We start from the raw sequence: 16,216 nt of genomic DNA on the forward strand, positions 1-16,216 counted from the left end.
AATCTTTGCAGGACTGACCCCTGCTAGAGTCCCAGCACATCATACACACTGTACATGCTCCTGTTACAGCCTGAGACCAGCAGCTTGTTGAATTATTCCTACATTTACTCTTTTCCTTAATTGTTTTGAACTAGTCATTAGAAGAGTTGAAGCAGGAAGAAATATTAATAATAAATTGTATGGAGAAGCAGATATTGTGCCTTCTACCTATTGCACAAGCCTCAAATCCTAGGAAGTGGAAACAAGGATTCTGTTGGCATTAGCGGGTAAGGTAGCAAAAGGCTCTCTCTTCAAGAAGGAGAAATGAAGCATTGACACAACTTAGTATTTCCTACAGCTGCTGTCAGGGAAAGGGTTTAATGCCTTTGTGTCTTCAGTGGCAGTCACGCGGATGTATGGAGAATGGATGTATGAATTTTCAAGTCCTTTAAAGTAAATACATGGAATAGCTATTGAAATAATAAGAGGGACCCGCCAGAGAAAAGGCTAGTTTTCAGCAGTAACATGGCATCCATAAGGTCTCTCTTTTCAGTCTTCTCCCCTGTGCAATGCACATCTTCTTCAGCCACTGATGCCCAGCAAGGAGGCTTCCTACAGCTGCCCAGGACAAGAAGCCTCTTCAAGAGCATCACCTGAGTGCAGTACAAGATCTGCAAATGGTCAGTGTTTGGAATTGATGCCTGGGCACTAGAGAAGCCTGGGTTTTAAGAAGCTGGGAGAGGCTGAGAATGTGGATTTGGGGCATGGATAATACCTCCTGCTTTCAGCAGGAACTGAGAGGTTGTGTGGAGTGGTGGGCATTTGAGGCCTGAGAGGAGAAGAACCAGACAACCAAGCAGTGCACTTCATGTGTGCCATGCGGGAGAACAATGTGGTGAATTTTTCTGGGTACAAGCAGTGCACTTCATGTGTGCCATGCAGAAGAACAATGTAGTGAATTTTTCTGGGTAGAGCTGTTTGTCTGTATCAAAACGATGTCCTCATCTATGAACAGTGAAGCAATAAAGCAACTTTTGTTGATAACATGCTAAAAATAAAGAGGGAGATCAGTCTTCTGTTAAAATGGAAGGGAAGTTCAATAAGGTCTTTGTCCAGCCTCCTCACAGAACAGTGACTTCCCAGACAGCTTGATCCTGGAGACAGAAGGGAAATGTATTTTGTGGCACACAGGCTGGGAGGGGAACCAAAACTGGCTATTAATAATCAGGCACATTAGTTAAGCACACAGTCACACAGCAACATTTATTCTTTGTTTCACCAAAAATGAACAGTAATTAAGTGGAACTGGCCGGTGAGCTTCTTCTGTTACTGACCCAGAGGCTGGGGAAGAGGGAACTTGTGACTGCTATCAGACAGGCATTAAATGGAAACACCCCTGGCTGTACCATAAATATATAGCAACAGCCGTCACAGCTCAGACTGAGAGTCTGTCTCAGCTGACATCCTGTCTCCAGTGTTGTTGGAAAGGAGTACATGCTAAGAGCTGCCGTATGAAGAGGCCTCCAGTGAAACAGTGGGAACATACACAGTCACACTGTGCAGTTGTTCTTCGTTTGTCTTCTTGCTGCCTTCTCTGCTCCTCTTCAGTACTCTAAGAGTTTTAACTTTGGAACTAAGGCTCGAGATCCATCTCTAAGCTGAATTCACTGGTAATGTTAGGTTTCTACTGTTGTACCTAAGCTGACAAACAATAGTGTATTGTCTTTTCATCCAGTGAATCACAGATTTCAAAATTGTTTGTGACATAACTCTTTTCCTGCTCCGTCAGTGTAGTAGCATAAATTGGGATATGGTTGCACAGGGGCAGAGCAATGCATGGGGACTATGCCACAGCACAGAGCTCTGAGGCTCTTTGGCCATAAACAGCAGATGTTAGGGTACAGGTGCTTTGAGGCAGAAGCAGGAGCACGACTTAGGGACTTGAGGCAAGAGAAGGGATTCTGCTATTGGGAAGGGTCACTCCTGGGAAGTGGATTAAAAAGAAATACCTGAATGGCTGTTTTATGAAACAAAGGAGTAAAATACAGTAAAGGAGTAAAGTTCCCACTCTGATGACCTTGACTGTTTTCCATGATAAGCACCAAGGGGCTCCCATGCCCACCTGCAGGTTAAATCTGCACGTAGTTGAGGCCTTATTCCCAGACAGATCTGCGATGTTGAAATTTGTCCCAGGATACACATCATATCCCTCTGCAGCAGAATCCTCAGGCAGACAGAGGCCATCAGGAACATCTTAGTTGTAAGATGAATTTTCCTGTGTTGTACGAGTAGCCACAGGCAGGCATGCAGAGACAATGGGGAGGAGCAGCACAGATACCACACACTTTTTCAGACCCATGGTACAGTTCATCAAGTACCGTGCTTGAGCAAGGCCAGATTGAGTGTCTCCAGATGAAGGTGTCAGAAGCTCTGAAGCAGATGTATGTGAGATAATCTGAACTCTTGGAAGATTTAATCCAATGCCTTTTAATCCAATGCCATGCAGCAAGGACTTTTCTATCATTTGAAGATTTTTTTTAGCTTGATAACTCTGCTAACTCTTGGCAGTGGGTGAGGATTTCTGTGCTGTGCTTTCCTGTATAGAACAGATTATTTGAACAGTTTATTCAAAACTGCAGTGAAAAATGGTGGCAGAGCAGAGATGGCAGTGTTTGCATCTATTACTGCTTTTCACTCTCTTGCTGCAAAGATTTCAACCATGTTTCCTCCAGATGGGTTTAGAAAGAGTTCATCCAGCCCTGGATGGAAATACTGATATCTGAAATGTTGAAGCGTGTGGGTGGGCAAAGTCCTCTTAGTTGCATATTTTGCAAATGAGAACTGAGAAAAGGGATTTTCTTCTTTAAGACTGGAACTAAAACAAACAAACGAAAGAAATAAAAAATGATGTAATGGGGTCATCACAAAATTGTTTTCCTTTCAGTATAAACTGTCATAATTATTATTTAATGATTGCAATTGAAGAATGGTCCCCCTGAATACAGGCATAAGCCCATCTGTTAACTGTGAATCATGCAAATAATGTGACATCCAAGACTTCAGAGAAGGGTTTAACTGTTTTGCAGCTAGCACTCCCAATACTCTACCCACTGTACACTCAGCTTTATGGTCTGCCTGGGAGGACTTGGTTAGAATTCAGGTAGTATCTGTTCATGCTTTAAAGATTATGAAAGTAATGCCTCACGGGTCCCTGCCAAGACTGAGTTAGTGAATACCTGAGTGTTAGCTCTGGGCCCAGACCAAAATACCACCCTGCATAATAACGACCTCCAGCTTTAGAAAAGTTCTGCTCAGGATGAGCCCTGAAGAAAAAGTTTTTACTGATCAGCTTTGTAATCACGGTGCTGCCTGGCAAGTTCAGGCGGTACCTTAAGCTGTAACAGGAGGAAAGGCACATGTTTTAACATGTGTGACTGTCTAAGACTCTCCTCAGCATCATCTGTGCTGTGAAGCACCTTTCAGGGAATCACATATAAGCCTCAATGCTGCAAGCTATTCCTGCACGCAGAAATCTTTGTGAAGCGCATAGGAGTCAAAGGGTTCTCTGCACAGAGAGGCCCAGCTCTGTGTGGGCTGAGATGGGCTTTGTGGCGACAGCATGTCCAGTATCTTGTGAGTGACTCACCCACTTGCCCATAGACCCTTGTTAAGTGGCACTGAAGGCAATGCTAAGTTGTCCACAGCCAGAGCATGGAGCCAGACTGTGGAGAAACGTGGGAATAAAAAATGAACAAGTAGATTTTCAGGCTCCATCAAGAATATCCCGAGTTTCAGGAGAACCAGACAGAGCACCAAAGTACAAAACGTGCACATTTCATGCGTGCGCACAGTTCAGGTGTTGGTTTTGATACTGACGTCCATGCTGAGTGTCCCCTGAGGAAACAGCCCTGCTATGCAGGAAAGAACAAAATTCTGTTCTCAGCAAAAGCTGATCTGTCCACATGGGTTATTTGTCCATTATGCAGAGAAACAACCTAGTCTTCTTGTTATCTTGTTGATAAAATAAGGCCCAGTTATTAGCAATTACTATGCATTGTCATCAATCATGCTAAGATCATCCGGTAAACAGTGCAGATGGGCTGTAAGACAAGTTTGATTCTTAGTGCTAAAACAAGTGTCTGCTTTAAGTGACTAAAACGGAGTGGCTCACCACCATGTGAGCACCTCTCAGGTTGTCTCTTAGCAACTGGCCAGCCAAAAACAGATGATCAGCACATCTGAAAGCTTCTCCAGACTTACCTGAAGCTCCTGGGTCTTGGAATTGTGCTGAACTCCCTAAAAACAGGCATTGCTGCAAGAGCTGTCCTACTTATGAGGAAATAATCATAATATCTAGACCATGGGCTGGAGAGCAGGCTCTCTTTTAAGTTCTATCCCTAACTCATTTCTCAACTGATTTTTGTCAAGGTCCACAAGGATGTGTGTGGGACCTTGGTGGAGGGTGGCTGCCTTGTACTTTAAGCCTGGATCCAGGTGGAACCTGCTTTTTAGATAAACCTCCCTGCTAGGGGTCTCTATATGACCCCACGCTCTGCCATCTGGCCCTACCTGAGCTGGATCTCAGCAACTTAACTAGAGCACTGCAAGTCTCTTCTGTGAGTGGTGTTTAACCATTTGGGGGATCTGCAATGACCTTCTTCACGAGCTCACTCATGAAAATAAAGCTTAGGACTGCTTCAGACAGAGTTCTCTGCAGGACAATGTAGCTGTTCACAGACAACAGTAAGGCAAATCAGAAATGTTCCTAAAAATTAGCAGTAACATCAGACTAGGCTGAATTTCTTCAGTTATTTGTGGGAGAATGAGTTTTTCTAAATAAACAAAAGCATTGCAGAATTTTTGAAGAAGGAAGTTCAAAACAAAGCCAAATTCTCAAAATAGCCCAAAGCCTTTCAAAACAACACAACTCTTTCAGTCCAAACACAGGAGCATTTTGAGGCACACTGTACTGGACAAAACAAGATTGCGTGGGAATGCAGAGGGGGAAAGGCAGCCAGCCCTGCTGAAGCAGTGGGCTCGTGACCGCGTGCATTTGCGTAGCATTTTGTATTGACAGACTGTTTGTGGGGGAGTGGTAGTAATGATTTTTCCCTTTCCCTGAAACAGAAATGATGCAGAGACAAGTCAGTATATTTGCTTGGGACCCTTAGTGGCCTAAGCAAGAAACAAGCTCCAGGAAACTTCCTTTGCTTTTAAGGTTGCCATCCAATGGACTATAGGTTTTCTCCTTTAAAGCTGATGGCAGCTAGACCTATTTCATGTGCAAATCTGAATGAGCAATAAATATCTAAAAGTCCAAACATCCACTAGACTGCAGTTCCAAAACCTACTGAAACATGATTTTTTTTTTTTATGTTTTCCACATGCCTGTTTGTGGTATAGATCGTCTGCTGTGGCTATAAAAACAAAACACATTCAAACAAAAACAGCAGATTCCACTCTGCCAAGACAAACAGCACCAAGTGCTGTCTCTTGTTTCAGTATTTCCTCCAAGAGGGTAACTATCTCTTACCCTCTTGTTCCTAGCATTTGTACGGTTCTAGCTGGAAACCAGGAACCATCCCAATCTTTGGAGGAACTACTCCCTAAGCAACCACCACAGGCAGTTCCAGTTACCTAGCTCTCCTCATGGCAGCAAGGGGCCTCCTCCTAGCACCTCTAGATGGCTGGGGCAGGGGATGAGGAAGGCAGGAAGGGTAAAGAACAGGTCTTTTTCCATGTGGAAGGTCTAATACCAGCTGGGCACCTGGGGAATTGGACTTTGTGGCTTCTGAGGTTGGAGAGGGCCTGGGCACCTGTTGGAGGAGGTATCCTGTGAGTAGCTGCACTGCAGAAAAAGCTACTAGAAAATGGGATGTTTGGCAGTCCTCTTCAATGCCGTCTGACTGCACCTCACCGAGGGACTGACTAACCGGGAAGTGTCTTGAAAATACAGAAGTGCTAAGTATGATTATTACTGCCAAATGTATTGAATGCTACTAGAAGCTCACGGTGCTTAGTTGATTTCTAAGCCACCTGGTACAGGTTTCTAGCGGTCCTCCAGAGGGCGAAGTGGGTGAACTTCCCCAAACCCCTTTGAAGGCTAATGAAACTCCCGGCAAGCCAAGCTGCCTCGGGCCAGCACAACAGCTCTGTCAGCCAAACTCGCATCCAGGCAGGGATTAATCATGTAGGCAGAGGAGAGAAATTATTTTAACAGGAGAAAAGGTAAGGATGGTAATAAATAGATAACTGGTGAGCTGGTATTAACTGTGACCTCTAAACAAGAGGTGGAAAGCATGTCCAATCACACAATGCATTTTGGACTCAGCTCTGAGTTCAGTCTGCTCTAATTTAACACACTTTCTGCCCTTAATACTACAAACTCAGACCACAGTTTCTGTTTTCTCTGCCTTCTTTGACATGTGCACAGGCACCTACCAAATCATGGCTCTTTCCAGGGTTCAATAAACATCATTTTCATCAGCAAAAGAGCCCTGTGCTTGGCCCTGGCCCTCCCCCACACAGACACGAATGATGGAAGATCTTTGCGGCTGAGGACTTGAATAAACCACTCTGGGATGTGTCTGCTGCAAAAGCAATGTGGGGGAGAGGAGAGTCCAGCTCTCTCCATTCACTGCAGCTGCACTGAAATAAACGTTTAAAGACTCAAAGTATACTTTAGTTTGTTCACAGGATTCATGAATTTGGATAACAGAAGAATCCCTAAAGAAACATACAGATTATAGCCACTAACAATCATTCAGATATCTTACTTGTTCCTTGTTAAAACCAAATTTCACTCGAAGATTGCTGTGGGACTGTTATGAGAAAGATGTGTAAAATGAGCAGATGCAAAGCTTGGTGCACAGGTCAAATAATTCAAAGGAAGGAGCCTAATGAGCTCTCTACTCTTCACCCCTGAATTCTTAATGGCTGCTTGAAAAATTATGTTCACTGGGTTCATATCTCTGGGTATTTCCAAGGCAATTTGTACACCTTCATTTATGTCACACAAATTTGTCATTGACTGGCCCAAAAATTTACATAGGGAGAAAGCCTTACACGCTTCTCAACAATTCAGGAATTCAGCAATCAGTCAGTCAAGCATTCATCAGCTTCAGCTGGTATAAATTGTGGCATTATCTAAAATTCATCTGTCTTTATTATACCCTGCTACAAAGGAAACAAGAAATCTAAGTGTGCCCATCCAGCAAACAGCAGCTTGGTCCCACAAAAGAGAGAGATAATGTACTGCGAAATCAACAAAGGGAAAAAGAGCTGAGCAGAGAAGCTGTGTTGCATGGACAGGGAGGGAGAGGCTTTCATTTCAGGACTGCTCATTAGCATTGTATAGAAAGCTGGGTTGCAGGATTTCAACACATGCCTGCCCCTTCTGGGTCTCATAAATCATCCAGCAACATAATTCCTGGTTAAATAGAGCTCTCACTTATTTCTTCTTAAACAAAAGGACATGTGTCCGGGGTTTGGAGGTGCTGTCAGGTAGGTTGTTTGTAAAGGAGTAATTGCACGGATTCCAGTGAAAAATACACACAGTATTCCTTCTGATTTATCATTGTATTTTCATTCCTATGTACCTAGCAGGGAATCATGACACAGGCTGCAATATAGGGCAATTAACATGATATTACAACAAAGGAATTGTGAAATAAATCAGCAATCAAAGCTGCTGTATAAAGTCCTGGTCTTCAGAAGGTTCCACCTGGTGCAGAACTGTGGAGGAATCAGGGTTTTTATAGAGACTATCTGTTATTTATCTAAATAGTGCAATGCTGCAATAATACACTGTGCTTGTCAGCTCCAGAGACTGAAGCCCATAGAAAGATGGGTTTATAAGACACCCCTCCATCCCAGGAGGATGAAAGAGTTGAGCAGCTCTGTGTTTCATTACCCTTTGACCCCCTTCCTCAGAGTGTGGTCATGGGGAAGCAGAGAGGGAGAGCTATTCTGAGAGAATGAAATTCCCTTTCCCAAAGCCGTGTGGGACCCGTTTACCAGAAGGGAACCTTGCTGCCAGTGCCCCAAGCACACGCTGTGAAAAACAGCCTCCAGGCACTGGACACTACCACAAACCAGCATGGGCCTGTGGGTCAGGTTCACCCTGTGAGTGCCTCCAGCAACCCCACCTGCTGGGGCACAAGGGACATGGAGCGTGGCTGCTCAGGCTGCGTGAAACCCGGCTGTCTGCAGCTGCAGGCAGCTCGGTGCTTTGCAGCTGCAAACCATGGCTACCCTGTCTGCGTGCTGGTCACCTCCAGCTGGTGAAACCCAGGAACCTGCTGCAACACAACCCAAACTGACATCTGTCCCCCGCACACTGAGCCACCACACATAAAGCAAATAAAGCAAAGGAAATCTTGTTCCCCTGCCACCCTCCTGGAATGTGCACATGACAAATTATAATTTTCATTGATAGAGATTAATTTGTGTAGGAACTGGGACAGAGACACAAAACATCCTGACTTGTGCAGGGGGCTAAGAAATGCAGGCCAAAAGGTTTGGTAATGAGAGGGGTCAGGATAGTTTGGGTTCTCACACCACCCTTGACTGCTCCTGCCTCATTTCTATGGGGCCTTGTATGTAGATTGTGCTTCATGCATTCATAAGTTGCTGAAAACCATTTTTATCCACAACACAGCAAAGCAGGGGTTATGTTTACTCACAAACTTCTCAAGGGAGTTTGAAACTGCAACTGCAACTCTGCAGCTAAACCAGCTGCAGAGCCCTCCCCAGACACTAAACACAAGGGCAAAAATACACCAAAGGCACCAATGCCAAAGAGCAATGCTTGGGGACTATCCTCAGGGTTCAGGTAAGAAGTAACACCTGTCCATGGTTCTAGACAGGAGTCCAGCTGGGAACCCTCCCCAGCTAACCCCTTCCGAGAGGCACAAAACAAAAACCCTCTGCAACTTCCAGAAAATCAGAGAGAGAGAAACCGATACCCTTTCCTCCTGGCTCATGTCTTACTCTGCAATTAGCAGACAGCTCAGCCTTGTTTACCACTTGCAAGCACGAAAGGGTTAAGGAGAACCTTGCACAAACTTTGCTGCGAGCTGAGCTCGCAGCCTCCCTCCCTTCCCTCCTCGCCTGCTGCCGAGATGCAGCAGCGCCGGAGCTCTACCGATCCTCTCTGCTCTGACTGTTGCCTACCGCTGCTGCGGGAGGGGACTGGCTGCCACACGCTGTTTCCATCCAAGCAGTGAAGCACGCGAAGAGAAGTCTCCTTGCCCCTTCTCCTACTGCCTGTGAAGGAAGGGCATCAGCACTGGTGCTGTTGGGTCAGTCAGTTGCCATCTCAAGACCTGGAGTAAGAGCCATCTCTGCCAGCAAACCATGTGAATTCAGGAGCAGAGAAGAAAGTGCATTTGGCATGCCTGTTGCTAAAAAGACAATATCCTGACTCCAGCAGTAAGACAACAAACCTTTCCTGCACAAATCCCACTACTTGGGAGGAGATGTTCCTAGATAAATCACCAGCAAGCTCATGGTCTGAAACAGCTGCTCTAGTGCCTAGTCCCAACACCCCTGCCTGCTCTGAAAGGTAACTATGCTTTATTCTGTTCTCTTCCTATGCACTCTCACAGCTGAGACCCTGACATACTACCTTGCACTTCAGCATGAGAACAAAAAACACCGCCCGCCACTGAAAGAAGAGACACCCCTCTCTTTCCTCTTCCTCAGATCCTCCCTGGAGAAAATGCAAGCCATGAACAGAATTGATACTTTAATGCTTTGTTTGCATTTCTTCAATGCTATTTTTAATTTAAAGGTCACCTAGACATAACACACCTGGTAGTGTCTGTGTTCAGAAAGAAACCTTTCTGCACTTGTCAGCGTAGAGCAGTTTACACTAACAGCCTTGGAGTAATCGTGCTATTCTGTCCCACTTTCTTCTTTGTAGTAGTTTTAGTATTGGGTGGAAATGCAAAAGAGAACTTGGAAAAGTTGCTTGTACTTTCAAAGATGCCTTGCTAGCAAGTGACACTTAAACTGAATACAGGAGTAAAAGGAAGGGAGTAGGCAAGACAAGACATTTACTGCAGTTGCAAAATCGATTTGTGCTGTCTGCACAGTTCTGGGGAAAATCTTCCTTTCTCTCTGCTCCTCTGTGACCTATAAGGTGCAGAGGGGCCGTGCAGGCTTCCTAAGAACAGGCCAGATCTTGAGAGCTCCTGATGTTCCCCAAACCCTGGTAGCTGCAGAGGGAGGATGGTAATTCAATGACCTGAAGTTTTGGCTCACAAATTTGCTGTCTCAGTGAGACACACAGTAGAAAAAACTTACATTTTTTTTGTTTGGGGCTTCTATTTTCATTACTGTCTTTTTATTAAATGAAATACGTTGTGTGTTCTTGTTGTGTTGTTGTTTTTTAATCCCTGCTTAAAAATGAGTACAAACTGCTAAATAAGTGTTGCTTGGAATCGGTCTGTATCTGCTGAGCATTACTGAGCACCAGTGGTGCTCGGCACTTCTTACAAATGGATGTATTGTCCAGCCAGAGAAGAATGACTAAGCCTTGATCAACAACTTGGATCACAGGGAATTTGGGCTCTAGTTATGCTGCTTTGCTCTATAATAAACCTTTACTTATTACCTCTGGCCATGGACTAGGGGGCTTCTCGGGGTACCCAGGGAGGTTTTGCCTCCAGTATTCTGAGTCATACAAAGTTATAATGCCAACCTGCTTTATACACAGGTTTTTCAGAGTCTTTGTGTACCCACTTATGTTCACATGCCATTGGTCTCTATGGTCTTCAAGTTTATATTCCTTAATGGGGAGTGTGCAAATTTGAATCTACTAATATCCAAAAAGATACACTCACTGAGATAATTGGTAGACTGAAAAGCAAAAATCTTTGGGGTTGCCTGGAGCTACTGAATTATTTCTGGAAATGATGTAGTTAATTTCACAGCTTTCAATAGCCTGAATAGTTAATTGCTCCTGACAATTCTACAGTTGAGACTACAAAAAATGAAAGCTGTGTCAACTCCCCATTGCTAATACTTTCTACTATTAATCTGCGCCCTTTATTAATAAGAGCCCAGTAGAGCTTTGTTAATTCAAGGTCTTGGTTTGTAGTTAATTATTGAACTTAACATTAATGTCCTTAGCATTCTGCAGTCTAATGTTATGAAGTAAAGCCATTAGGCTCTCTGCTCCTTAAGGAGTGAAACCAGCTTTGGCTTTTGCTCTCAGTGAGACGGCAGATGAGATGGGCAAGAACATTGCTCTGTACTTTAACTCATGCATATGTCAGCTTCCAGACTGGCTGCATTTCATTATCAATAGAGAAATCATACTGTAAGAACACAGCTTTAATATGGCCAGTAACCTTCATACCCTCTAATTTCCACATTCTGTATAACACAAGAATAGTCCTCGTGAGGGAACAATCTCCATTTAGATATGCAAAGTGGGAAAATCACAGAGTTAAGATGCATTGCTCTATAATTGAGAGCCAAAGTGCTTGACCTTCACCTTCATGTCCCCCCACTTCTGCCTCAGCACTAAGCCTGCTGCTGGAGTCAATGCCGCAGACTATATAACAAGGTTGCAAGAGTTTTGCAGACATGGATCCCTTACTTTTCATTTTGCTCACTGCTGGAGATCTTGAGACCAGACAAAGAGACTACAAAACTTCCACAAGCCTGTATCTCTGAATGCTCAAGCACACTTACCACTTGCTCTGTCACTGGCACACTGCAGGGCAGTGTAATACAGCAGCCACACCGGGGGGTGCCCGTGTCACCAAGAGGCGGAGGGCTGTGGGGGCCCAAGCTGCACCTTCTGTTCACAAGCCCATTCTCTGAGTTCAGCACAGACATACCCTCTGGGACCTCTAGACACATGGAAGGGGAGACATCCACACAGGCACAAAGGTCAGAGCCCTCATGCTTCCATTCACCCCCAAAGTACACTTCATGCTACCTCTCTCTCCATCCCAGCTGTGAATTCACTTGCACGACCAACTGCCTCCGCCTTCTATTTCTTACATTAGGAACGCGTTGCACATGTCTCCTCTGATCAGCTAAAGATATTAAAATGGCCACCAAGTTCTTAACAGCTGTATTGCTAACTAATTACAACATTTTTGTGGACACCTTTCTTGTTTATAACTTAGCATTATCACAGAAAGGCTTACACGATAATGTTTCTGAGTCACAGGTGACTGGTTACTTCATGTTTGGGGTTGCAAATCTAAGAAAACAAACATCTTGAAAGACTAGGAATATTCAATTGTAAACTGAATACATCTAATATACCTGAAGTATTTTATTTTAAAGCACCCAAAGTCACCTGCAGTAAGGAATCACTGAAATCTGAGGATGTTCTTATTTGGCTCAGTCTGATAGAGCTGTGGCTGAGTTATTAATTTGTTTGTCCTTTATCCTGAAAACAGTTGTTTGGAGAAATCACCAGAAGATGTTTGAAGTGTGTACAGGAGGGAAACCCCAAACTAAACCCCAGTACATCCTGACTGAAGCTTTCAAACCTAAAAACCTTCCACGCTGTTCCGCAACAAGCTGAGCATTTTGAAACAAACCTTTCTGTGCATACTCTAGACTTGGATGGGCTGGCAATTTCTTACTAGTAACCTCCCCTCCACAAAAAAAAAAAGCCTTTTTTTTTTTTTTAACAGTACTGTACTTGTTTGTAAGGATTTCTCTGTGTATACTGTAAACCTTATTTTCTGGAGAAGTTTATGATCTGTACATAAAAACATACTTCGGCTTGGTTTGCAGCACTTGCTGCAAACATGCAATGCAAATGGGTTACTTCAGTTTTTCTAGCAAAAACAGGTGTTGCTGAATATAGGCACCCTGACAATCTGACTGTTATTTGCCCAAGAGAGTTTAAGGGGAGATTTTCCAAACATAGCTAGGGGATACTGGAAGTGCAAATCACATTGATGGTGCCTGAATGCTTCTTGAAAATCAGCCTCTCATTTCCATTGCTCCCCTTTCTCATTCCAGTCCTGCATGATTGATGTCTGCTGGAGACAGCACCTGATCGATCCTGGTCAAATAGTTTAGACGTCATGGACCAGGTTGATAGGCTGGAAGTATACAAGCATTGACTTTGGTAGAAGACATGCTAAAGATTCTTCAAGATTCCCAGCTCTTCTGTCTAAGTTAAGAGCAAGAAGAAAGCATATTACTTATGTATTATTGTTGCTTGTGGGTCTGTGAAGGTTTAGAATATTTGTGACAGTCAAAGAGAAATGATGCTACTGCAAGCAATATGCCCCTGTAGCTGAGACGAACACTCACTCTGACTTGCACAAACAGCCCAGAGCCCTGCCTAAACCACAGATTCTTCTTTTCCATTCCCCACTTTTTAAGGTTCCAAGTGTTGGGTCAGGCCCCGGAAAAATACTAAGCACCCCTCTTCTGCTGTGCTTGCTCACACCCTCCCACAGAAAGTACAGCACAAAATCCACTACCCATGCAGAAGTCAAATCCCCAGGCAATGTTTTCCATCAGCAATTTGGCCCAGCCAAGCAAGCCTATTACCAAGCAGTATTCCCTAAATTGGCCCAATATTCCCTAAATAGGATTGTTGTCCTCTCAAATGTTTTGATACTGAAGAAGGTAAGTTGGGAGGTAAAAGCAGAGTAGACAATCCCCAGCATCCCTCCTCCAAAAGCTCAACACAACAGATGTTTCCCTATCACATGAACCAAAGTCGGTCTGTCTTGCTTGTAATGAAAGCCTGAAAATCAGCTCCCTGATGACTCAGACCTCCAGATTTCAACCTCCTCCCTCTGAAGAACAGCAAGACATTGGTGCATAGGGAGAACTGAACCAAGCTTTGTCAATAAAACATCTATATTTTAGAAACTGAGGGCCCATCAAAGTAAAAATGGTTTGCAGCAATATGTCTTTTGGGTGAAATAAAAGCATCTGAGCTTTTGTCATTTTGACCTAATGTTTCATTTTAATCTGACTGCCACAATATGTTACCACATTAATATTATTCTATTTATATCTCATGTAGGTGTGTACGTAGTGAGCATTACAAATGACTGCATCACTTTGTTTTAGTGCTATCATTTTTGCTTCAACTAAGAATGGAATTCTGGTCTTATCAAAGCAGAACATGATGCTTTTTGTTTACAGTGAAATTTCAACATTTACGTTTTCTCTTTCCAGCTGGAAGAAAACACAGTGCTGACAAAATAAGATTTCTGTTATGTTCTGCTGCCAGGGTGTGACTGAAGTGTTGTATCCTGGGGCAGAGATGCCTCAGCGAGCCATGGAGGGCTCTGGCTGCCTGCTGAGTGCACCCTGGAACAGAAACAGGGGGTCCTGTTAAGTAGTAAGAAACACATGGTGGAGGACCCTGGATGGATTCATGTCTTCCCTTCTTCTGTGACATCTAATTTCATAGACTCTGGGGCCTCCTTTTTACCCATAAGTAAGAAGTAAGTGTTACCAGAGGAGACTTTAACATTTAAATTTGCATGGTCTTTCTCTAAAATTAAAGGCTGAGTGCTTCTGGGTGGCTCACAGGAGCATTACATGGGATTGAACTCATTTCTTACCCAAAGATACCATATATAGGCTAGGCTATTTTGGTACATAGTTTCATTTCTCTCTCTCTCCTTTTTCCTTCTAGAAAGACAACTTGTTGACTATTCCTAATGAGAAGCTCAAAACTATGTATTTTAAGCAAGTGTCAGTAACCTAAAGTGGATTAGGAGAGACAAGATTGCAACCTTCCTTGGCTCATACAGGGATAAACCACCTGCTGTGGGAGAAGCTGCAGAAAGCTCACTCTGGAGATGACCTACTGAAAGATGGACCCGAGCATTTTCAGGACAAAAGAGAAGCTTGGTGGCAGTGTAAAACACAAGTTTTGTGCTTGTTATCATTGTAAGAGCAACTTGAAAAATGATTTACAAAGCCCTGTCTCATGCAGTCTGCTTAACTCTGTGAAACAGAGTCGTGAGACCAAGACAATGGAGCATTCCTTGCTGAATTCTACTAAGAAGACGTCCTGCCATCTGTTCTAAGTCTCCTCTCTCGACCTGCTTTTAGTCTGGTGAGGTAAGACATGAAATTTGACAATAAATAGGGAAAATGGACCAAAGCTGACAGAGAGCGATGACTGAGATTTATTTCAAATTCCGTGGAAACCTGACTGGCCGTGTCCACTTTCCAACTCTGGCTACAGAAGTAGACACAACAGCAGATAAATATTCCAGCCTGTACATTTACGTGGGATTGTTCTTAACACTTCTGGCTATCCTTCTCATTTTGCTTTTCACCATGCTTTTGCGCCTAAAGCATGTTGTTTCTCCAATCACCACATCTCCAGAGAGCACTGAGAATGCTCAGCAGTTCACAGATGTGGAAATGCGCAGCAGGATTCCTACAGCTTAGAGACCCCAATGCAAAGAAGGCTCTGTGTTTGTGAAACATATTTTGTTCAGCAAAATTGTGGTGGAAAGAATCTCTGCGTGCCTGTTGAGCCCTACAACTTATTGCACAACCATCAACAGCAGCACAGAGCAGCTGGTGAGTGTCATGCAACTCAGACACTGACTGGCTGGGACACACTGGCTGTTGACACTACAGGCAACATGTGTGCAACACCCTCAATAAAATTTACATTATGGAAACCTACTGCTGTCAACAGACTCATATCCTTCTAAAAGTCCTTGCAGAAAATGGTAAAAGTCACAAGAATGACAGCAAAAAATAAAAATACAAATAGAAAACGGAGAGATTCATACCAGAATGTGTGCTGGACCCTGTATTTGCTGACCTATCTCTCTGCCCTTAAATTCCTTGGCTGTGAAGAGATGACTCAGCAAAGTTAAATGATGTAACTGCAAAAAGCCTATTCAAATGAAGAGCACATAAAGAAATGATCAGTGGTTCAGAAATTCTCAGACATTTCTCCCATTCAGGAAGGAAAATCTTAAACTGCTTAACTGCTTTTTTTTTTTTCCACTTGAATGGCAGATTTGCGCAATGGAGTTTCAGAAGTATACGAATGGTTCATCACCTGCTGGAACTATTGGTTTCTCACATTAAACACCATACATTGAGCAGTTGCATTCCAGATATCAGAAAGAGATGTCGCTTTTGAAAGAAGGAAGAAAATAAAAGTAAACTTTACCAAAGGTATAAAATAAAAAGAAAGCATCAGCAGGAAATGAGCAGCAGGAGAGAAAAAATATTAAAAGACACTCTACCTCTCTTT

General features: G+C 43.6%; 1 protein-coding gene across 1 annotated transcript; it reads left to right on the forward strand.

Moving 5' to 3' along the window:
• The first annotated feature begins 15,111 nt into the window (after nucleotides 1-15,111).
• On the forward strand, nucleotides 15,112-15,390 carry SERTM2 (serine rich and transmembrane domain containing 2). Its single transcript, XM_035541649.1, has one exon. It carries the CDS (start codon nucleotides 15,112-15,114, stop codon nucleotides 15,388-15,390), a length of 279 nt encoding a protein of 92 aa, XP_035397542.1.
• Nucleotides 15,391-16,216: the final 826 nt, after the last annotated feature.

This window comes from Cygnus atratus, chromosome 13 (assembly GCF_013377495.2).
Source record: "Cygnus atratus isolate AKBS03 ecotype Queensland, Australia chromosome 13, CAtr_DNAZoo_HiC_assembly, whole genome shotgun sequence".
Lineage (NCBI taxonomy): Eukaryota > Metazoa > Chordata > Aves > Anseriformes > Anatidae > Cygnus > Cygnus atratus.

What these genes read in the sequence shown, in the direction of transcription:
- SERTM2 (XM_035541649.1), top strand. Translation starts at nt 15,112, where the DNA reads ATGACTGAGATTTATTTCAAATTCCGTGGAAACCTGACTGGCCGTGTC.